This window comes from Aptenodytes patagonicus, chromosome 9 (assembly GCF_965638725.1).
Source record: "Aptenodytes patagonicus chromosome 9, bAptPat1.pri.cur, whole genome shotgun sequence".
NCBI lineage: Eukaryota > Metazoa > Chordata > Aves > Sphenisciformes > Spheniscidae > Aptenodytes > Aptenodytes patagonicus.
In genome coordinates, this window is record NC_134957.1 from 24,282,709 (window position 1) to 24,305,107 (window position 22,399).

The following is a 22,399-nucleotide window of genomic DNA, read 5'->3' on the forward strand; positions in this document are numbered from 1 at the left end:
GTGTCTCTCTAGTAAGTGCCTCCCTAGTCCGGCAATCAGAACTAAGATTAGCTCTAGCAAGTTAATTATTCTGCCTTCCGTGCCAGCAAGGAGTAGCAAGAAATTTTACCTCTCTGTGCCTGTCCCGGTCCCTGGACTTCTCTCGCACCCAATCTATAGTGTTAAAATCTTCGTAGGTGCCCACACCGGGAAGAGGTTCCTCCAGGAAATCCATCATTGTGCTTGTGCCGTTCATCCCTCCTCCATTATATGAGGAAAATCCTGGTGGGGGAGGAAGGGGGAAAACTGAGCATTTCTCAGTTTTCCCCCTTTTTAGGAAAAATAAAAAACCAAACACATCACCAAAACACTAACTTAGGGGGAAAACCACAGATTTCAGTGGAAGCAAAGAGCTAACGAGCTGTTCCTTGAGCTAAATACCCCAAGCGAGCCTCCCAGCGATGGGCAGCGCGGGTACGCCCTTCCCCAGCTCCAGCAGTTCACGTAGAGATGGGGTTGTTCCTGGAAACGACTGTTTAGGAACCAAAGTAAATCAACACTAGCATCTAGGTGTTAATTAACTTCTCCCTAAATCCAGGACTTGCCATGACGATATTTTGCCATTTGAGGAAAGCAGAGGGGAGAGGGAGAGGAGAAGGTGAGTATTTGAGACCCCCGGCAGAGCTGGAGGGAGTCCCAGGTGGATCTAGTGAAGACGAGAGCAGGAAGGGCAGGAGAGCTATGGATGGGAGCAGGGAGACAGGGGAAGCAAAGCATCCGACCCCCCCTGTCGCCGGGGGGGGGGGGGGGGGGGGGGGCGGGGCAGGAGGGCCTGAAAAGCAGAAAGCAGTACCAAATGGGGGCTTGGGAAGATACCAAATTGGGGCTCGCAGCCTCCCCTCAGGTGAAACAAACTCGGCCAAACCACTCAACCTTCTGTCTAACCTGCTCCAGCCCATGGAAAATGACGCGTAGTGTGGATGTACGTTCCCCAAATTTTGGTCACAAGACAGTCTCTTCACAGTTAAGAGCACAGACCAAGGGCGTGGGGCAGGGTAACGCGAGGGCCTACAGGAAACTACTAATCTACAGCGTGACGAGGGTTGGCCAGCCAGGTCCGTCTGAAGACAACATACAAGGGCTTCGCGTGGCACAAAGCCATGCTTCCAAGCAAAGCAAAGCCTCCGAAGTGTCATTCCCCCCAGTTCCGCCATCCTCTGCCAAGAAAATAAATCCATTAATCACAGAATCGTTGAACGATTTGGGTTGGAAGGGACCTTTAAAGATCTCCCAGTACAACCCCCCTAGTCCTGGACCCCAGCGTAGAAAACGGGTCAGATCCGGTGGGTTAATGTTGTCTCCACGTCCCCAGGTGCTCAGTTTACGGCCAGTTCCCAGCCAAGCTGACGTTCGGCCTCCTTCCAGCCCGTCCGTCTGCTGCGTGCTACCCCCCCGCCGGAGCACCCGGCTGCGCCCCGGTACCCCAGAGGAGAGGGCGGCTGAGCCGGAGACGGCGGAGCACAGCCTGCCCTCGCGGCATCCCGGGCAGAAGCCTTGGACCCGAGGGGATTTTACCTGCCCTGGGAAATGCATTTAAATCTCTTCCACCTGGAAAACATCCATGAATCTATTCCTGCTTTCACTTGCTCCTAGAACAAAATATTGAGCATCTTTGATCCGAAAAGAACCTTTAAAACCCCCATTAATGTAACACTTGCTCCTTTAAAAACAGGTTTCTTAAAGCCCCTTGCAAGCAGTTTGAAGAAGGTATTGAAATACATCGAGGAAAAAAAACAAAGCAAAGGTCTTTTAAACCTTATCCAAGGAAATCAAGCAGTTTTCTTGACAGTTTAATTGACATGGAACAAGTTTTTCTGTGCAATTCAGCCCAAGCTTCATTCCTTTGCTCGTGCAAGCACCAAGGCCCCTGCTCCAAGTCAACACCAATAGAACCCTTCAGTAATTACTCCATATATTTTTCTTTCTAAGCCACCGAATGCTGAAAGGGCAAAAATTCCCTGGGTTTCTCCAAGAAACACTGTTAAATTTCAGTGGAGATGAAAGGTGCCCTGCAGTCTATTATCCCCTGCGCAAAAGTGCCCTCAGAAAATATAAGTGACACTACTTCACACACTGAATACTAGTTTTGTAACTCCCTTAAGAAGCCTTTCAGGCTACTCTCACTCCCAAAGGCTCTCTACAGCCCTGACAGCTGGAGACCTCCTAAGCTTTACACCTGCTATGATGCTATCTGTTTCTTTTGGGGTTTGGTTTTTTTTTTTTTCATTTCTAAAAACTAAAACCACACTAAAGGGAAATCACCATTACAAAAGCACACGCACCAGGAAGGGCTGCTGAGAGCTGCTAGATGACAATCCCCTCGTTTGCAGGACTTGCGCTCTTCGGCACAGCAGCCTTCCCACGCTGACACAGCTGTGATCCAAACCAAGCCCAGGAGAAGACCTTTTCTGTTATAAGCAAACTGGAGGCAGGGCAGTAAGTTTTCTACATAGAGCCCGGCTGATTACAAATGCACATTCTGGAGATGTCCAGTACGCACCAAGTTATACGGGCATCTTCTGATGCCCCTACAAGAAGCCAGCAGCGACCTACCAGACTACCTGCTGCGCACAACCTTTCTGTTTAAGAAACGGAGGAGGAAAGGACACAACTGATGCATGTGAAGGAGAGAAGGACGCAACTGATAACCCCTCCTTTTGCACCTACAGCCTGCCTCTACCTGCTGCGTCCGGGAAGACGGCACACCAGCGAGACGCAGTCGTCGCACTCTTGTGTTTGGAGGGGGCAGAGAACGGAGCTGTGCAACAAGCTGTAAAGCAGCGGGGAGTTGCACAGATGAACTCCCTGACATCCCAGCTCTGAAGACCTCTTAAAACAGTCTTGTACAACATATATTGCTGGTCGGAAAAGGAGAAGAGTAAGGTGCTGCCAGCCAGCTAACATGCACGTTGAGCAATCTCAGTAAGCGGTTGCCAGCCGGCAGCAAACCAAAGAGCAGTGGAGCACAGAAAATCTATGAGAAAGCAGTGAGAGACTGGAAGTCCTCAGTAGCCCATTTCTCACCTGAGTTGGGAACCCCAGCTTTAAATAATCACAGATCATTCACTTGGCAATCCACAGAACACCGAAGCCACTTGTACCCCCCGTATGCTCCGCAGAGCAAGCGTGAGTTCACATACTCCTAGTAATCCATACCAGTAGAACATACACCGTGCATGTTCTTCCTCCAGCAATATGCTGCTACAAAAGGTTTCAAGGGCATACACACGGAGACACGAGTAGGGAGGCTGGTTTTTCAGACCTGGGCAGGAGAGTAAATCTAATCAGTAAGACACTAAGTGTTTACAGTCATCCAGAAGAAAAAAGACACAAAACCCAAAATCCAAGCCAAAATTGAAAGGTGGTAGGGAAGAGGAGTATTAAAACTCCCATACAGAAAGATAACATTTAATATTTCATTTAGCATATTTAGGTTGTAGATACCACCAGGGCAAAGATGTCTTCAGAAGTAAGGAATTCGAACAATTGCTCTCTACCCCATCATCTAAAAGGAAGAGAGGGGAAAAGAGACCTATGATGTCTTTCCAAGCCCATTTCCCAGATTGGCACAGCTGCCTCTTAACAGAGAAAAACCCGCAGAAAACAAGATGAGTCATGTAGCATAACTGACAACTACCACAAAATAACCCACTTAAAAAAGGCTCCTTGCTTCATTTGGGACAAAAAAAGGTTAACTGAAGTTCTCCAGAGATCTTCCCAAGTGGTGAGTGTACAGATGGTGAGCCCCACCTGCCCAACTTGCACTGTAAAGAAAATGGGGCACATTTGCTGAGAGCCTCGAGGAATTACTCTGTTTTTAACAACATTTTTGCACTTATGAGGCCAACAGCTTGGAAATACACAAGCTGGTGCCAACGCTTTCAGAGACCTCCCTGTTCAAATATCCCCACTGGAAATCCCAAGCACTATCTACAAATCTGATGGACCAAAACCTCCTTAAATAAATCATCCTAACAACAATAGGCAACCAGGTTCAGCACTTACAGCGCTGAGATACCAGCAAATCCTCCTGCAAGCCTGCTTACCTGTATAAAGCCGTCTGGATGAGTGCTTCCCCACAGCCTCTCAAGGCAACAACCCCCCTCTGAAGCCGTTATTTGATATAGGGGACAAGACGAGGCATCATCCCAGTCAACCACACCTCAATCAAGTCGCACCTACAGTTCAGAGCTGCAGATCTTCACAGCAAAGACCACGAACGTGGAGACCGTGACCGTAGCAGAGCAACTGAACCAGGGAGGCAAGCCAGGGTGTGATCCAGCACGTCAGTTCGATGGTGGCACCGGGCTGCGAGCATGCCACTACCTCCCAGACCGCACAACATCCCAACGCCCATCTGGGCCACTCTGTGGCATACCAGACGTTCTCACCACGGCCACCAGCTTGCTCACTTTGGTCCAAGTCCCATTTCCAGGGTCCCCTCTCACATTACCGTGGCCTTTTAACATCCTCGCTTAGATAGCGGCTGCTTTTCTGGAAAAGCTGAAATATAAATTTGGGGGTGGAGGGGTGGTTACTGACTGTTGGTAACAGCATTACGGAAAGCCAGCACCCATCCAGGCATTCGTTTTAGCTGCATCCCCCAGACAAGGGAACCACCAAGGCTGCATCACTTTTACAGCAGCTTCAAATACAAGTAATGAGGTGGCTCTGGGGGTGGGTGTGTGTCTTTGAGGCTTTGCTAAGTGTGGGTGACAGGTTTCTACCAAGCCCAGCAATGCAGAAGACAACATTGGGTCTACCTTGAGAAAGAGAAGATGAACAACTATCTCCTGCACACTCACCTCTCAAAGCCAAGCAGCCCAGCCAGAAGAGTTTGCTTTTGTTTCTACAGGAATGACCAACTCTTCTAGAAGTGCTACAACAATTCCTGTCTCCATGCTGCAGACAGCAGGCTTTCACTGTCTGTTCAATTTTATTTTGGCACACCTACCGCAATCCTTCCTAAAGATAAAAAGATACAGTTGTCCTAAAAAAAAAGTATTAATAAAGCAGTGTGAAACCTAGCTAACAGACTACTTTGAGAAGTATTTTCTGCAAGAAGATGAGATCAGGGTCATTCCTTGCTCACTCTTCTGGAATAACTGCCCAGACCAGCGACTTTTAGCTGTCCTGGGAACACTCTCCCAGCTCAGAGCTGCCACAGAGCAACATGAACAAGACCCCGAGGGAACAAAGTCAGCACACAGCACTGCCCTGCAACGCGAGAGGGGCTGCAGGTCATCACATCCTCAGCAATACCCTGACATACAGCACCGAAAGTCCCACCGGTACCAGTCCACATGATCCCATCCATACCACAACCCGCAGCTGCACAGGGGATCTCGCAACGAGGCCAAGTGCAGAAGGGATGGTCTGACATGACTCGCACGCTCGGGACCAGCCAGGTGCAGTTTGGAGACTGATCCTGCTCTCCAGACACTGACCCCATTCAGCCCAGCCTGCCGTCCCTAAAGCAGCAGGGGTTTATATTGCAAAATCAGAACCCCAAGGTCTCCAGCCGTACACGGCAATTTCACAGCCATGTAAGCAGATAAGCTGTCCATTTGACAGAAGATAATGAGAAAATGTCCTTATATTTTTTCCAGGAGTAATCCCAAACTATAAAATGGCTGACGGCCATAAATATTTATCAAGATCCTATTTCCTGCCTTGACTTGTTGCAAATCAAGGATCCTAGGATAACCAGATAGGAATAAAGGAAGAAAATGAGCTCAGTAATGCCTTGTCGAAACACAATCAAGATGATCGTACAGGTCTCCCCAGTTCCTAATGTATGGATCTCTAAATCAGTATTTAATGCCTAGAGACAGCAAGTTAAATGCAACCCTGTTAGAGAAGTACAATTCATTTTTTTAAACACAGATTTGTTAGCGTTTTGATCACCTCTTCTCCCCAAGATGGGTTAATGCTCCTCTTTAGAGAGTCTGCCTGGCTTAAAAAAAAAAAAAAAAAGGCAGTGCTTGTTAAAGTTACTGCAAATCTGTCACTTGCAGTACAGCAAATCCACAGGGCTTTATTAATTGTCCTGCCAGCACAGCAAGATGACAGCAACAGCACCTGGGAGAGGTCTGCCTCCACACCGCTTCCCTTGCTCTAGCAAATCTGGAAAAAGAAAGGGTTTTGCAGACAAAAGGGAGACTGGCAGTAAACAACCAACCATTACACAGCAGAAATCCAACAGACCACCCCGGCTGCTCGCCCTGCCCAACCACCCCTTCATCCCAGCAGAGGAGCGGGAGCAGCTTTGGAGCCGCCGCCAGCAGTTTGCTGCTGCTCCGCAGCCTCCGCAACGTGCGTCCGCAGACAGACACGTTCCCCCTTGGATCGCGTCCCCTCTCCTCCCTGGAAGGGGTCTCCTCACCCTCGCTCAGCCACTCCTCCCGCAGGAGCGCCTTCGGGAGCCCGTCCGTCCCATGGCCGCACCGATCGAGGGACGGCAGGCGCTCTTTCGTCTTACAGCGGCACTTGCTGCATCCTTTTCCTCCGGACTCGGCCAAAGACGAGTCCGCAGCAGCGCTGGGCCCTCCCCGCACGCCCGGCGTGTCGTCACTGGCGGCCGTCACATGAGCCGGCCCTTGCACCTCGCTGGAAGAGGCAGGATTTGAGCGGCACAGGGAGAGGTTCGCGCTTGCAGGCAGGCAGGCAAGGACAGAGAAAGCTGGCTACGTCCAGGGATCGTGACTCCCGATAGGCACAGAACAGAGGCTGCACCCCGAAGCTGCGAGCGGAGCCGCTCTCGCAGCGCTCAGGACGTTTTATCTGGCAGAATATATTCCCCAGGACTAAAATCTGCCCGTTTGCTGTGCTGCACAGACTCAGCATTGCAGACAGCTGAAGCTGACTGCGCAAGGGCTTTAAGATGGAGAATAGCTCGTTGCTAACGCTCTTTGCTCTCATAAGCCCTAGAAGTCAGGCAGGTTAAAGCTATGCACTCAGACCTCCAGATCCCCTTTACCCCGGACAGTCCAACCCCAAAGATCTGGCAAACCCGGCACTTAACCGCCTCACCCGCAGTCTGTCTGGGGGGGGGGGACGCCCCAGACACAAGCGCCCAGTTAACCACGTCAGACCGGTGATGCTCCTGGCACACCAGCCTGGGACATACCCTGCTCTGCACCTGCACGTTTTCAACGGTCTGGACCAAGTCAAGCTGCAGCACAGGAAAACACGCATTTATCAACGGAGTCTCCTGACATTGGTGGGTCAGTCACAGATGTACTGAAAAAAAAAAACCCAAAACGCTCTCTTTTCCCACCCAGTTGACATTTTGCTTGCTAAACGGCTAGTAGCCATGCTCTTCGCTCACTGTCTTTCCAGAAGGCAGGCAGGCAAGCCCTGAATTTTTCTTTTGTCCTCTCTGCATAGGCAATACTTCAGAGTGCTTTCCCCAACCCCTCCCCGGCCCCATGAGCACTCTTTATCTTGCCATTCAATGTACATAAGAGCTCAAAGGGGCTGGTGATTAAGTTCTTCTCGCTCCAATTTGCTAGTGATAGCTTGTCATTTAAACATTGCCCGGCAAGTCTGAAACACTACACCCTAGCAAACGTTGACTTTGGTCTCACCTGATATGCTGGCCGGAGGCTGCTCCGACAATCGTGGGCTTCTGGCTGGAGGTCAAGGAGGAAGGCGGCTGAAGAAAAAGGCCAGGGGAGACATCTCCCAGCTCAGGGATCGTTCTCAGAGGTTGGCCCTTTAGCACTTCTAACGGATGGGTCAATTAGTCTAACCTGCCAGAGGTGCAGCAGTTGAGTGAAATCCCCTGGCTAGCAAACCGAGGAAAGGTATTGAATCCTTCTGAGAGCAGCAGCCAGCTGGCCACCCCCAGTGCTGCAGCTAGCTACGCCACCCACCTCCACCTCCCATTGCATAGAGCAAGCACGTCTGGGGAGCACAGACAAGGAAGGGCTAGTGGATAAAAACAAAAATCCATATGACACTAAGCTTCACCAACCCTGCAACTTCAAGAAAGCACCGCTAAGATTCACTTGCTGCCTGGCGTAATACCATCACATCGGTACAACAAGGAAAACTAGAAAAGTATCAGGGGATTTTATCAAAAAGCCAAGTTTGATTCCCAAGCACAACTTAACGGGGGGGGGGGGGGGGGGGGGGAGGGGGGGGGGGGGAGGAGAAGGGGAGTCAAGGGAAGTCTTATCTGTTACCTTTTATTGACGAAATGCTGAAGTCCAAACCAGAGAAGATAAGAGTGAGAGAATGTGCTACTCATAGTGAGTTTTCAACAACACAAACAGCACAGTAGCAGGCATGAAAAGCCACTGCAGTCCATTTTAAATCGTTTTGACTGAACGAAGCCTGACGTGCTTGGAATATCCACATTTTGACTCAAGGTCTTAAAGAGCTCCAGCCTTTGGGAATCAGATGCATTCTTGAAAATAGCAGTTAGGAACAGAGTCTCATAGTCAGTCTAGATCCTACGTGAAGATACTTTTCAACACAAGCATCCTGTGTTCCAGGCAGCAGGCAAGGCTGGTGGTTCCCAACGGGGATCTGACACAGTATGAGAGTCCTGTCACTCATTAGTCAAGGGCTCGTAAGGAAGCACGGAGGAGCACTGGCTGCCAAATGCACTCCAGATTCACAAATCTACCAAGCAGCAGGTGACCCTTCCTCCTCTGGACACTTGACAGGATCTATAAGCTCCAGTTGTGGCTGTTTTTTCAACGTGAGATGCCACCACTCTTGCAGGAGAGTTTGACAGTCTTGGAGAAGGTGGTAAGAGAGGGCTGAGTTCTGGTTCCAGAAGGTGTCATTAACTCACCCCCATCCGACAACACGCCAGACAGCAAAGGCAGCGGGTCCCAGCCAGAGGTTTGGAGCCAACTCCACCATGGCAGAACCTCAGTTACCACCTCTCCAGCTCCGGTCAAGCCTGTGCCACCGCATCTTCAGGTTGCGGGCCCGGCACCCAAACATTTGCCAGCAAACATTTCCTGAAGTCAGTAGGGGAAATTTGTAGAGTGAACTGAAACTGGTATTTGGGCAAGCAACTCTTCCCCCTTTTAAATTTCCTCTTTTACTTGTGTGTCAAACACACACACACACACACACACCCCCCGAGGACTTAAGCATCCTGCCGACAGAGAGAGCCTCTTTCAGGGGGACCGCTCCTCTCTGCCACCAGGTTTAGGGCAGCCCCCCACCATCACTCCAAGCCGCACGTGCCAGCGGGGCGGACCCCCGCTTCTTTCAGAGAAGGAGCCACAGGCCTTCAAACACCCTGAGCAGAGACAGGAAAAGTCTATTTAAGCAAGGAGGGAAACAACCGAGTGCTGTTTCAGGCCAGCAGCAAAATTAAACTCAGCTCAAATTACCCACCGCTGCTTCTAAGCTCCATAGAATAATAATTTCCTTACAAGAAGTTAAAGAATTCAGCTCCTTCTCTCTAAATATTAAACGTGAGCACACGTTTAACTTCAGACAGCTGGTACCCCAATGGCTGTAGAAAAAGCAGTTCTCACCAGCAGGTAAGAGAACATGAACTTACAATTCCCCTACCAACATGTGATTATTTCTATGTACCTAATTCTGCACATTCTAGTAATTAATAGATCTTCAGAAGTAAATTCGGTCACAAGTCATTATTTCAAGCTCTGTGCGAGGAGTTTTGAAGTGGACTCCCCGACGTGCCCAGTTCTAAAAGTCACTTCCACCACCGGGTCAGGTTGGAGCGAGCACACTGCCCGCTATCTGCGCCGCAGCTGACCCCTGTGTACCAGCCACCCTCCTTCGCGTTGGACGGAACCCAGGAGACAACACACTCGGGATGCAAATCTTCCATGCGTCCCCTTTGCGCGTGAACAGAGGGTTTTTAAGCACAAACCAATGCTTATCACTCAGTTAATGCAACCGCTACAAAAACACAGTGATCCTTCCTCCGCTTGAGCCTGAAAGTGGTGAGAGGGACCAAGCCAAGTGGGGGGGGGGGGGGAATCACATGCTCCTTATAGGATCTCCAGCAGCAGAAGATCTGGTCGCTTTGGCTACTGACAGGCGACATTTGAGGAAGTCTGTCTTCATTTGCACTACCTGGAGGCAGACCACATAGTTGAGAAGCAAAACAGAAGGATTTCTTCTTAATTTTTGCCCTACATTAAACAGGGGTGGGGGAAGAGGAGGACAAGAAGGTTTATGGGAAGTCATGGAGACTTGCAGTCTGCTTGCAAGTCCAAAATTAAGTATTTCTGCTTTTAAACTAACTTATGATAATTCATGGAAGACAAAAATCAGGCAGATCTTGCTGGTCCAGTGCCAAAGCTCAGCAAAACCATGCAGATTCATCCCTCCCCCATTAATTTCACAACCTCAGGCTCAGAGCAGAGGCGGCGGCAACAGACCCTCTCTGGACAGACGAGTGGTGGCAGGGGAAGCCCAGCGTCTCAGGCTGCGTGCCAGCTCAGCACCAAACCCCTTTGCACCGTCACATTTCGAGATTCTCTCCATGACGGACAACCTTTAAAATTATAGGTAAGGAAGAAGGGAAGGGGAGAGGGGAGTTTCTGCTCATGTCACAAACCCCTAGGAATCGCTCTGCGCTGTCATCCCTGCCCATCACACTTACGACACCTCCCTCGTGGCACGACCAGCTCTTCCCTACAGCAGCTATTTCTGAAAACTCCAGAAAGGACTATCCAGAAGCCCTAAAAGCAAAGTGGTGGGAGAGGATACCTTTAATAGCGAAGTAACCACACAGATGGCTAAGAGAGCGGTTTTCCCCTCTGACAGGTTACTGGATGCACACAGCCCGTGATCAGGCAGCTCGGTTGCTGGACACAGACAAGCAGTGCCTCCCCACCACCACAAAGTCACTCACACGCTTCTTACCATTTTAAGGAGATTTTCTACTTTGCACGGAACACGCGCCTCCCACCAGCCTCCGTTACAAAGCGATGCTGGGAGCCAAATGTGGCACGTGAGCAAGCGTTCAGCTGTTCTGCAGAAGTCTATTCATGGATGCAACGCAGTGCAGAATCCTGCAGACTATTCATACTGGTGCCGTGAAACGCTAGACTCCCACCCTCGGCAGAGGCCAGTGGGACCCGTACAGAAAATATTAACGTGAAATCCTACCAGAAGCCATTATGAAAGACAGAAAGCGAAGAGATGCGTGGGTATTACCTCCCATCTCCCTGTCGAGCGGCGGGTCATCGTCTGCCATGGAGAAGTCCAGAGATGCTCCTGCTATTTCCAGCATATCTTCATCACTAGTGCTGCTCTGGAAACTCCCCCGTCGATAGCCTTTCTGATCCATGGCCAGAGCTTCCAAACCTGCGAGCAAAGGGAAAATTTTTAGGGCACAAGCATGAAGACTCATTTTCTAAGCCAACTGGACTGACGCCCACTTGACACTTTGTCCTGAAGACCAGGAGGCCGCACTGCTCTTCCCACGTGAAGGAGAAATGCAGCGATACCACCTGAAGTTTGGGCTAGAACAGGACAAAACTGGATGTTCACAACTCCAAGCAAAGCTCTTGCGCTAGATTTCACGTTGCCACATGCCAGAAACAAACATCAAGTCCCAGTATGGCATCTGAACTCAACTGGAAAGACATACAAACACAGCAGCAACAGGGTGGCCAGGTTCTTAACAGAAAACAGGTTTAGAAAACTTTGCACACCCAAGCTAAGCCTCACAGAGGAAAATCCTTCCATAATACGGGATCTTACACGCATATCCTCTACTCCTCAATCCACCGCCTGCTGGAAAAGGGCTCAAACTGGATTTTGAATAACCAGCTGCCAGCCACGAGACAGGCTTAATCAAGGCCATGAGACCGACAAACTGCAAGCAACCGCCCCAAAAACTAGAAACAGCCCCGGTTCTCAGCTGCCCGTAGCTCAGGTGCGCTGTCCCGTGTCACCCACCGCCACGGCTTTCACTCGGGTGCATCAGGGCTCCGCTGGAGGTGGGGTCGGGATCATTTCGAAAATTGTCATACAAAGTCCACTATCTGATAATCGTGTACAAGTTAACACTAACTTCTGCGACTATGATCTCAAACACAAGAGCAGCCCGAATGCCTCAGATAATGTTTTTCTCTATAGAAAACCAATTATATTTCTAAGTTCTTGGTCTAAAAAGCCTCTCAAGGTATTTCCTTTTTCTCCTTGGTATTTCCCACAAAGACTGTGAATCAATTTCCATCTGCTGACCACTACCAGACAGAGCAATTAGAAATCCACTCTAACAGCAGGTAAAAAGTGACTCAGGTCAACACCACGTTAGACAAGGCAAGTGACATCCGCTGATGTATTTTCTAAATAGTCTCTGCATGTGCTCTCAACGGGTTTGCAATGACTTTTTTTTCCTCTCTTTTTTTGACCATTTCACCTCCCACGGTGTCCTTGTATTTACTGCTAGAGCGTTGTGCAAAGCCCATCACGGAGGAAGGACCCTCGCAGCAGAAATGCAGCTGTGGTGCTCTCCAGCTGTGCCAAGCTCACCTACCTGTCCTTCTCCGAGACGCAGGCAAACTATCAAAACAACCCAAGTGAACAATAGTTCTTAACCACCCACACATGAAGCTGCAAAATGCAATCTGGAAGTGTGCTATTAAACTTCATAAATAACCTTAATTAAGTACCCTTGACCTGCTGGCAGACCTAGCCATCTCAAGGAGCTGCCCCTGCCAGACCACGACACAAGACCCGTTGTCTCTCCTCCTCTTCTCCAGGATGGCAGGGAAATTACAAAAGCACAAGCTCTGAAAACATAATAATAAACTAAACTGGAAAAAAAATTTAGGTCTCAGCCTCAAAAATAGCTCTTGCAACCTGAAAGTGGGACTCTTTTCATCTCAATGAGATGATGGGCCATGTTTGCTTTTCTCTTGCAAACATACATGTTTTTCAAGAGAATTATAGAGGAACCAAATATGCAGCTCAGCCTTATTTCAGGAAGGGAAAAAGCCAGCCAGCACTTTTAAACAGTATGCATTACACACTCTGCAGAAAGCACTTCCTATTACCAAAAAAAAAAAGCCACCACACCACACAAAAAAAAGTCTTGGCATCATACGAAGTGACGCACTGGGCTCTTTGCTGAGCCGTACTCTGTGGAACACTATGTTACTTAACTTTTAAGCCCTGTTTACTCATTAAACCGGGTGCAGAATACAGCAGTAAAGAAAGTGCTGAGCACTGGCCGAGGGGCAGTGGGTGTTCGGGAAGGCACGTGAGCTGCCGCACGCCGCCCTGCCAGCAGCAACGCTTTTAGCACACTCCGAAAGCACAGAGGCGGCGCGGGCTGCAGTCCTGCATCAGCGTGCACAGAGAACCGAAGGCAGGAGAAACTGAGGAATTCAAAGCTATTATTTGCCAGCTAAAAATAATCAAATTTCATTAAAGTGCTGCGGTGCACCTCCGGTAAGCTGCTTCCAGGGAGCACACTGGACCTCAGCTCCCAGCCCAGGAGGCAAGGATGGCGCGTTTCACCCCGGCAGAGAACTAAATAAACTCTGTGCTTGTGTGTCGCAGGGCTTGTCTGCAGCATGACACAGTTTTATAGGTATTTTCCAATAAGACTCTGTGTGTGTGTGTGTATATATATATGTGGGAGGGGAGGTTTAAAATATGTCTGTATTCACATATTTGCTTTGCACAAAAAGCATAAATTCGTAGCCCTGCCAGAGACTGAGTCCCTCAGCCGAGAAGGCGGCACAACACTGCCAGCACAGGCAGCCAGAAGTCCCCGTTTGAAAACTGGAGCAATGTCACCTCCCGCTCCCCCCAGTCCATCCCCAAGTTTGTTCTCATTACAGCTTAACAAAACAAAACCACACCAACAAGCATACCACCTTCCAGTCGCAGCAGAGACCAGGTAACACCCAGCACGTATGCAGCACAAAAAGCACACAGAAGACAATAATTCAGTGCTCGCTTCTCTCCTAAGTCCTAAAGCAGTCCCTGGAGATCCAGGTTTAAGTCACTTTTTCTTACAAGAACGCTCCCTCTACGGACGAGCAATGCCTTTCCAGGCTAAACCATGTGCACCAAAGAAAAAAGAGGGGGGAAAAAAAAAAAAGACAGTTCTCATGCTTATCTATGTCGTTAATGTACCGCAATACTTCATTGGGCAACGGCTGCTTCTTTCCTACCAGGTCAGGGGCACTGCCTGGGACACCCCCGCAGCAGGCGTACGTACCAAAAGGCTCCTGGCGCACCCAGCGCTTGTGTGAGTGAGAAGCCATCCTCCTCCAGCTGCTCCCATTCACCTCCTCTGCCTTTTTCAGTCCATCCTGGTTTTTCCCATCGCAGTCAAGCAAAGGGAAGCAACGAAGCAAAACCTGACGGGGTTGGCCCCACGATGCCTGGAAGTGACTCAGATGACAGCACTCGCCACCAGGAAGCCGGAGCACCCCGCTGCCATCCCGCAGAGCAAGCCCAGCCCCAGCCTCTGCCGTGATGGTAGCTTCAGCCCTCGCAGCGCTTTTGAGTCAACACCAGACGTTGCGGGCTCTTCTTCCCATTTCGTGCTTCGACATCACCAGCACACCCAGCAAATCTGCCCCCCCCCAGCCTCGCCGCAGCACCCGTCCCAGTGCCACCGCGGCACCAGCGCGGTCGCCCCTTCCCCTCTGCCAGGGGCAGCAGCCAGAGGAGCGCGACCAGCAAGCCGTGGCACCGGCGAGCTGTGGCACCGGTGAGCTCCGGCACCGCCGCCACCACTCTCGCGTCCGCCGAGACCCCAGCCAGCGACGCGGGGGCTCGGAGCAGCCCTTCCAGCACGCAGGTCCAACGCCTCCCGAGTCAGAGCGTGGTAAAAGTTCCCGCAGCGTTTTTTTCGCTTGGGAGGCTTGGCTCCGGCTCCACCAGCACCGCAAAGACATCGCACCAGGAGAATACAACTTAAAAAGGAGCAGGGAAGTAATCCTGACCAGCTGCCTTCATGAGTCATTGCTGCTGCGGGGGAAGGAGCGAGCTTACCACCTAGCGGCTATTTCATCTGAAAAACCAAAGCCCAGGTCACAAGACTGTCCTTTTTTCAGAGACCAGCAAATCTAAGCTGAGCTTTGACAGTCCAGGGCACTTCTTTCTCCCCATCCCCACAGCATCTCTTCACAGGGGCAGGCACATCCCTTCCCACAATTACCAGATCCAGTGGTACACAGCTAAGGAAAAACATAGAATAGACCAATTGTAACTGAAAACACAAAGGAAAGGAGAGAAAAAAAAGTATCATTTAGCTGTTATGTCAATGCTCCAGGTACCTGGCTGGGAGCCAGCAGAGCAAGGCTTTGCTGCAACATTATCACCCCAGAGGCTCACCTTGCCCTTAAAAATAAAAAAAAAAGGTTTCCCTTTCAGAGCAGAGGAGGTTACTCCACGAGAGAGAAACTTCAGTGCACTGGTCAACTAAGTGAGCTGGTTTGGATTTCGTCGTATCCCAGCCCACGAAACACGTAGCCCTGTCAGGCACAGGCTCGATGTGCAGACTTCCAAGTGAATTGCAAGAGGGCTGGGCACTGATGTTACCAAAAAAAAAAAGGGAAGAAAACCCCCAAAACACAAAAAACAAACAAAACAATTGTAATTTCTTCTTTAACTGCTAAAAAAAAAAATCAAACCAGAGTGCATACAAAGTTGGAGGCAGCATTCACAGAAGAGCTCCAAGGTTTTCAGCCCTCATCTGAAAACAAATCGGGGTTCAGATACCGGTGGAACCCTTGGAAGTATCATTTTGTAGCTTTATAAAAGAGGTGATGCTGTTTTTCTATGCCATTCCTTCCTCCAGTTCTCCCTGCTGTCTGAAATGACTACAACCAGTCTCCCCTTCTGTACAGATGAAACTACACCAACAGGTGAGCCGGATGAGGATCGTTCACACCGTCTTTAAGTTCCCTTCGGGTGCACTATGCGACATACAAATATCTTCAGGGAAAAATGAAATGTTCTTCCAATACATAAAACATGCTGCTGTTAGCAATGGCTTGGTTTCATAAACAGCACATAAGTCACTTAACAGAAGGGTTTAGTGGCTCAATTAAGATTATCGACGTGCCTTTTGCCATTGAGTTTTAAGTGTACAGTCATAAAAGCATTTATTTACCTACATTCACTTCTCGCTGTCCGCTTGCCTGTTTCTCCTCTGAAGAGCAGACAACTGCTTCACCCTTGAGCACCAGTCCCCTTCTCCCATTCCCCTCCTCTCCCCCGAGGAGATGACAGCTCCCTTCCCGGGGTGGCCAAGGGGGGGCTCCGGGGCTCCCCCAGCCCAGCGCTAGCAGAGGAGCAGGGAACTGGAGAAGTTGTCCCTCTCGGGCTGGAGCAGGGGGCACAGAACCCCCCACCCTACCCCAGCGCACGGGGGGTGCAAGGCTGACCTGGCCGGCGGGAGCCTGCCGCTCCAGCCCACAGCTCCCCGCAGCATCCCGCGCTCCCCGCAGCCCAGCTCGGCTCTCTCCTCGGTGGCAGTCTGAGCAAAGGCAAACAAACACCGGGCGAGCTGTTTGCATTAGGCAAGGGCTGCACGGCCAAGCTGGTCTGGAACAATAGATGGTTTCAGAGGAACTGGGAAGTCTACCAACACAAGCCGAACACAAAGACTCGAATTGTTTTAGGGCTTGTTTGGGGTTCTCTTGTTGTTCTTTGGCACGTACTCACAGGGGCCCCGGGGAGACGATATTCCATGCTCCGGTCTGACACATCCTTCCAGCAAGGTAACACGCGCTGTCACGTTTCACGGGTAACGCCAGAAAGCAGCGTGCAAACCCTGCGACGTTTCAGGTTTCCCCGGCGCTTTCGTACGTCGGGCTGATACAGCGCGTTATCGGATTCACCGCCATCCCGGGACGCTTACGTATTGACAGGCACAGAGACACAGCCGATGTCCTTAAGTCTGCATTAGCATCACTCTTCTTGAATAATTCATCATTCCCCACGGCTTATGCCACTCAGCCCAGTACAGTGGAAAACTCGAGTGGAGGCAAACATCAATCACAGCTGATTTCATCCTCAGCTCGTGAGTAACTACACTTGGCTTCTGAATAAAACCTTGTTTCTGGGAGCACTGTTAACAGAATCACATATACTTGCCAGAAAAGCGTATCTCCAGAAGCAAGATGTTCCAGTATTTTATTTATTAGATTAAAAATCTCCCACAATCATCCACGACTGATTAAAGAAATGGTTTGCTGCTGCAGATGCCTTACATAAAAGGGATTTCTAGAAATAAGAAGAAAAAAAAAAAAAGCAGCCCATTTCTGCTGCTTTAACAGGAATTTCCACAGCTCACATCAGCTACACACAGTCAGAATACTTTAGGGAAGCAAAACATACTCGTAAGGCACATTGCAGGAAAGCTCCTTGGGTTTGCTCGAGAGGGCAGATCGGGGTGGATTTTTTTGTGTTGGTTTTCCTGGAGGAGGAAGAGGAAGGAGGAGAACAAGCAACCAAAGACCTCTCTCCTGGCGTTTTCCACACAATAAGCATGAAAACACTTACAATGCAAGAAGTTTTAACGGCTTTGAACCTATTTATTTTTCCCTATTTATTTCTAGCAGATCCAATGAGAACACGGCACTATGTCTCGCGTAGATAAAGACCTCGTTACTCAGATGGCAATCAAGGCAGCGCAGAGTTGTTCCACCCCAACTCCTATACTAATTTGCAATTAGTTTTCCCCATCAGTACCTGGAAGGCATTACCTTGGTAAAGGCCTTGTACAACTTTCTAAAACTGGTATTTGTGAGAAAAGTTTTGGCAGTCATTGTATGCATAAACACTGCGCATGCTGCTCCTAATCCGCGGGTACGCGCACATTTAAACAAAAATCAAGCAGAAATGCACTTTCCAAGTGCCTGGGGAAACAAAAAAGCAACAAGAGGGAGTAGGATGGGAACTCTGGAAACATCTGGCTTTCCGACGGGAGAGCAAAGGCCAAGGATATCCACAAAGTGCCCAGGCTCGTTAGTGCCATTACAGAGCCTGAGCCGGCCCAGCCGCCCGCGGACCTCGTGGGCTGCAGAGAAGACAAGAGATGGAGAAGAGCACAGGGGGGTCCAAGTCCTGGGAAGATCTGCTCCCGAGAGTCACCCCATGAACAAAGGGCTTCAAGCAAACAGCTGATACCCTCTCGCTCCTGCACCTTGCTTTCCTTTCCGACAAAGGAGCAGGAGCTCCTTTTCTTTCCTGCGGTACCAACGAGCAAAAAGACGTTACGAGACAAGGATGCGCAGGCAGGGCGGGCAGACTGGAGACCAGGAGCCAACAGCCGTAGGGCTGTATCCCGGTCCCACAAAGCAGCTTGTGGTTTTTATCTAAATCTTATTACCTGCTTCGGTGTCTCCATCCGTGAAATGGGGGAAAAGATATTTAATTCTTGTGGAAATGGCAGGCAGTTGTTTTTGAACTACTTGCATGAAAGGTACCTGCGGGTCCAGGCTAGTGGCAGGGGTAATTCACACTGCGCGGGTTCACTCAAAACAGCCTTCCTTGGTGAAGTGAAATCAATTCCAGAAGCGGACTGCTGCGTTCACGTTCCCCATCCTAACACCGCACTGGGAGCTTTCGCACCGCCACAGCCGCAAGCCCAGGCACGACTCGCAGCAGGTACCGACTGAGACAAGCTGCTCCGGCAGCGCGACGCGGCGAGCACACGGATGCAACCAAAGGCACCGCCGGCCCCATTCAGGACTGGCATCGGTCCTCCGAAAGCCAAAAGAAACGTGTTTTTAGCACAGAGTTCAGCTCAGCTGTCACTGGTAGCACCAGTAAATCACAACTCATTGTTAGAAACATATTTTCTTAGTTCCTTCCCCGCAGTTATCCGCTGCATCAATTGGCCTCTCCAGGAAACCTCATTCTCCCTCCCTCTTCCCGGGCGCACTCCAGTTCTTTGCAATATTAATCACGTTGGGTATAGTTTTAAGCAACTCTGTTAAAACAAGCCAAGTCATGTTTACCAGTCAGCAAACAAGACTGTTTACAACGTTACTGGAATTACCAATCGTTAGGTTGCTAAATCATCTCTGGCAAACCAGGTCCTGTTTCGGCTGGGGGCAAATTCACATTAAAAACTTCTTACAATGACACGAGACAGCGACAGGGACAGCTCTTGCACAGAGAGGAGTTACCAGCAAGTTTCCGTACACGAGTGCGGCACACACCAGGGGAAGCGAATGCACCGACGCTGGGCACTGGCCTTTACGCAGTATTCACGTTTCCTACAAATTCAGCGGGGAAACAGGTTTCTAAGCAGTCACTGTCAAGGCGGTGCTAGTTCCCCAACCCGTACAGATCCTTTCTTACCTTCAGAGCTTTCCCTGTTATCTGAAGGGGAATTCTGAAGCGGTCCTACAACCACTTGCAGGTTGAAAGTGGGTTACATTTCCAACAGATAGCATCTTCTCGATACGCTACACCACCTTGCTCTACTTCCTAAAAGCCGAGAAGCCATTCTTCCTGGTAATTATTGATATGCAACCACAGCTCTCAAACCAGCCCCCCACCCCTAAAGCATTAAACTCCCATTTAAACATTTTTGTCGATATTGCCATTTTTTTTTTCCTACAGTTGACTCTACCTACAAGCTGGGTCCATACAGGTTATGGCCGCTGGAAGCAAACAGCCGCCTGGGAGACAGGAAAGGACAGAAAAGCTGGTACACCGGTGTACTGGAGACGCCGAGCAAGGCATGCCTCCCCCGCCTGTAGACACCTGGGGACGAGCGTGGTAAGACGCACACAGCCAGACCGACCCCAGCGTCCCTCAGAACAGCCACGCCGCTCTTCTCAGAGGGTTTGATTTTTTTCCTGTTTCACTGGGGCAAGATTCTGTGACGCTTCAAATAACCGGCCTATTTAGAGAGACAGACTACACCTTGGGTTTCCCAATACCCACTCCTGTTCCCAAAGTTACGTGCTGCTTATCTCTCCTCCCAGGCTAGACACCTCTGCTTCAAATCCACGGAGACGTGCCTGGCGCGAACCACCCGGGATCCAGGAGAGGACCCACAGCAACGCCAGCCCAGGCCCTGCACAATCGCCGTTCACGTTACCAAACACCACCTCGACTTGCATCTCTCTCGTGACGCTGACCGCTCACCTCCCATTTAGTCAACCAACAGGTTTGTTTTTATCCTCTTGTACAATACTAGCCCATCGTAGCTTTGCTCGAGCGTGGCTCCTCCTCCTTGTCCCCACCGCAGGAAGGCGTCACAAGCGTGCCCGCCGACTCCAACGACGATGACGATATTTCAGCTGTCGTTATCCAGAAACGGCACCTCCAGCGGCGTTGCAGATTTCTCAGCCATCCGGTCGGGAGGACGACACGAGCCGTCGGGAGAGCGCGGGTTCAGATCGAAGCAGCCTGACCGGCGAGTTTACTCGGATCATGGACATTTCAATGCTTTTCTCCGGAAATCCCTACTTTTTTTAAGATGCTTCATCATATAGAAATGCAGTAAATGCCGAGACGCAAGTCAGACCGCCTTGCTTTCGCTGGGTTGTTTTTTTTCCTCCTAAACTTTTTGTAATTTCCATTTTAACTTTCAGTTAAGAAGCCACAGTCTTAGCTCAGATACCTCTTCCCTGGTCCCGAAGCATAACCACCACACGAATCTCTAACAGCCAAAAGCTTCTTTGCAAACACTTCCAGCTCCTTTTCAGGTTCATGTTTTGACAAAAAGCAGCCTAACTTGAAAAAGCAAAAGACCAAGTTTACAGGCAGTTTGTGACTGTGCCACGCAACAGACAGTTAAGGGGGTTTTGCTACTGGCTTTTAAGCTTTCTGTATTTTCCAGACTAAATTCAGTTATTTACAGCAGTTTCCATACTGAAACACAACCAGCAGCTTCTCTGCCATTACCGCCCTCTTTGGAAATCCAGGATGGTGAAACTGGTTGACTAGCACGGCTCTGCGTAGGAGTATCGGCTGAGCTAGGGCCTTGTTTTCAAAACCTACCTGTGTAGCTGGTAAGCGATGACTCCTAAGTGTCTCCAGGCCATCCTCAGGTTAGCAGATCTTCAACAACATACAGCCAGATGTCACTCCATTCATCCAGCCTTTCCAATGCAAATGGGAAGAGTGCGATTAACACACGACCCAGAGTGAAATAGCCAGAATAAATGCAGGTGGTTTTCATCACGGAGACTGCTTCAGCATTAAGAACAGATCTGACACAGTTTTCATCCTGAAAACATCAGAGTCTTGGATGAAGACTCTAAAGCCACCTCCTGCCAAAATCTCTAGTCTTAAACTGGATCACAACCAAAGCTGTCCTCACAGCCAACTCCTCTCCTAGGTGAGCTCTAGGAAGCAGAACATCCCTGCGGGCCCCGTTTTCATTAAGGAGGTAGGCTTCTTCTTGGACGACAGTTTCCAAGGCGAGATGGCCACAGACTGTGCTCGAGGAGCTACAGCCAAAGTCCGCGCTGAGGAGAAGCGGAGAGGAGTCAGGGGCGCCCAGACACACGGCAGCCAAGGCGCTCAAGCAGCCAAGGGCTGCAGGACCTCCCTCCATGCCCTCCCCGTGACAGGGTCCGGAGGGACCAGCCCCACGACCTGCAGCTTCAGTCCGGCACGGTGCAACCCGCGGCAGTTCACAGCAGCGTATCAAACCAGCCACAGCACATCCGCCCCAAAATCAAGTGGAAAAATGACTTGGATGCAAGACGAGAAGGTCTTAATAGAGGAAAGTCTTCAAGGCAGCATGAAAACCAATAGTACTGGCCAAATATGTTTTTTATATAAAGCATTCTTTTTCCCCTTTATGGTAGGGAAGCGCACAGAGTATACGTGCTAGCCTTGTTTAAACCCAGACACGCTTCGAGGCTCGGTAATGTTTCTCAAATGCAATTCCTGATACTGCAATGGGCTGATCCCAAGAACTAGTCTAGCAAGAGGCTTATATCCTCTCCCCCATTCCCAAAAACCTGTCACTGCACCGTCACCCAAGCAGCACAGCTCCCCAGACGTCACGCAGCCGGCGCTCTGCGGCCGTCTTCACCCGCAGATGCTCGGCACACACACACGGGTCCCCTGCGCCACAAGCCAGACAATTTCACACCCCAACGCGGAACCACTTGCCAGGCAGCAGCGTTTTTAAATACTCGTCCCCTCCTGTTCACCCCGATAGGGCAAACAAGAAAATAAGTCCATTTATTGAAGGTACAGATAATATTCTATTTCCCGACTAAAGTTAACTGTCGCCGCAGAACTAGTGTTTTGTAAATTCATTTCCACTTTTCAGGTTAAAAATGTAACTCCGAGGCACGAAGAGAACGTAAAGCACCCAACTTGGACAAAATCCTCGGTGAGAAGAGCCTCAGGAAGCCTCCCCGTTGCGACGGTGAGGGGGTTACGGGAGGGTAACTGC

The 22,399-nt window shown here is 50.1% G+C and overlaps 1 protein-coding gene across 10 annotated transcripts in view; it reads right to left on the reverse strand.

Moving 5' to 3' along the window:
• Positions 1-22,399, reverse strand: part of LOC143164656 (H(+)/Cl(-) exchange transporter 5) — a 43,678-nt gene that overhangs the window by 15,997 nt on the left and 5,282 nt on the right. For 3 of the 10 annotated variants that reach the window (XM_076347536.1, XM_076347537.1, XM_076347535.1), the window contains 2 exons: positions 11,203-11,352; positions 110-261 (listed from right to left, as the gene is read on the reverse strand). In XM_076347536.1, the coding sequence (XP_076203651.1) occupies positions 110-261; positions 11,203-11,335 (285 nt within the window). In that variant the 5' untranslated portion in view covers positions 11,336-11,352. Of the gene's footprint in view, positions 1-109; positions 262-6,424; positions 6,680-7,628; positions 7,796-11,202; positions 11,353-11,751; positions 11,774-14,227; positions 14,486-16,136; positions 16,159-16,406; positions 16,457-22,399 lie in introns of those variants that run through there. The other 7 variants (XM_076347542.1, XM_076347543.1, XM_076347540.1 and 4 more) reach the window with 7 other exon arrangements.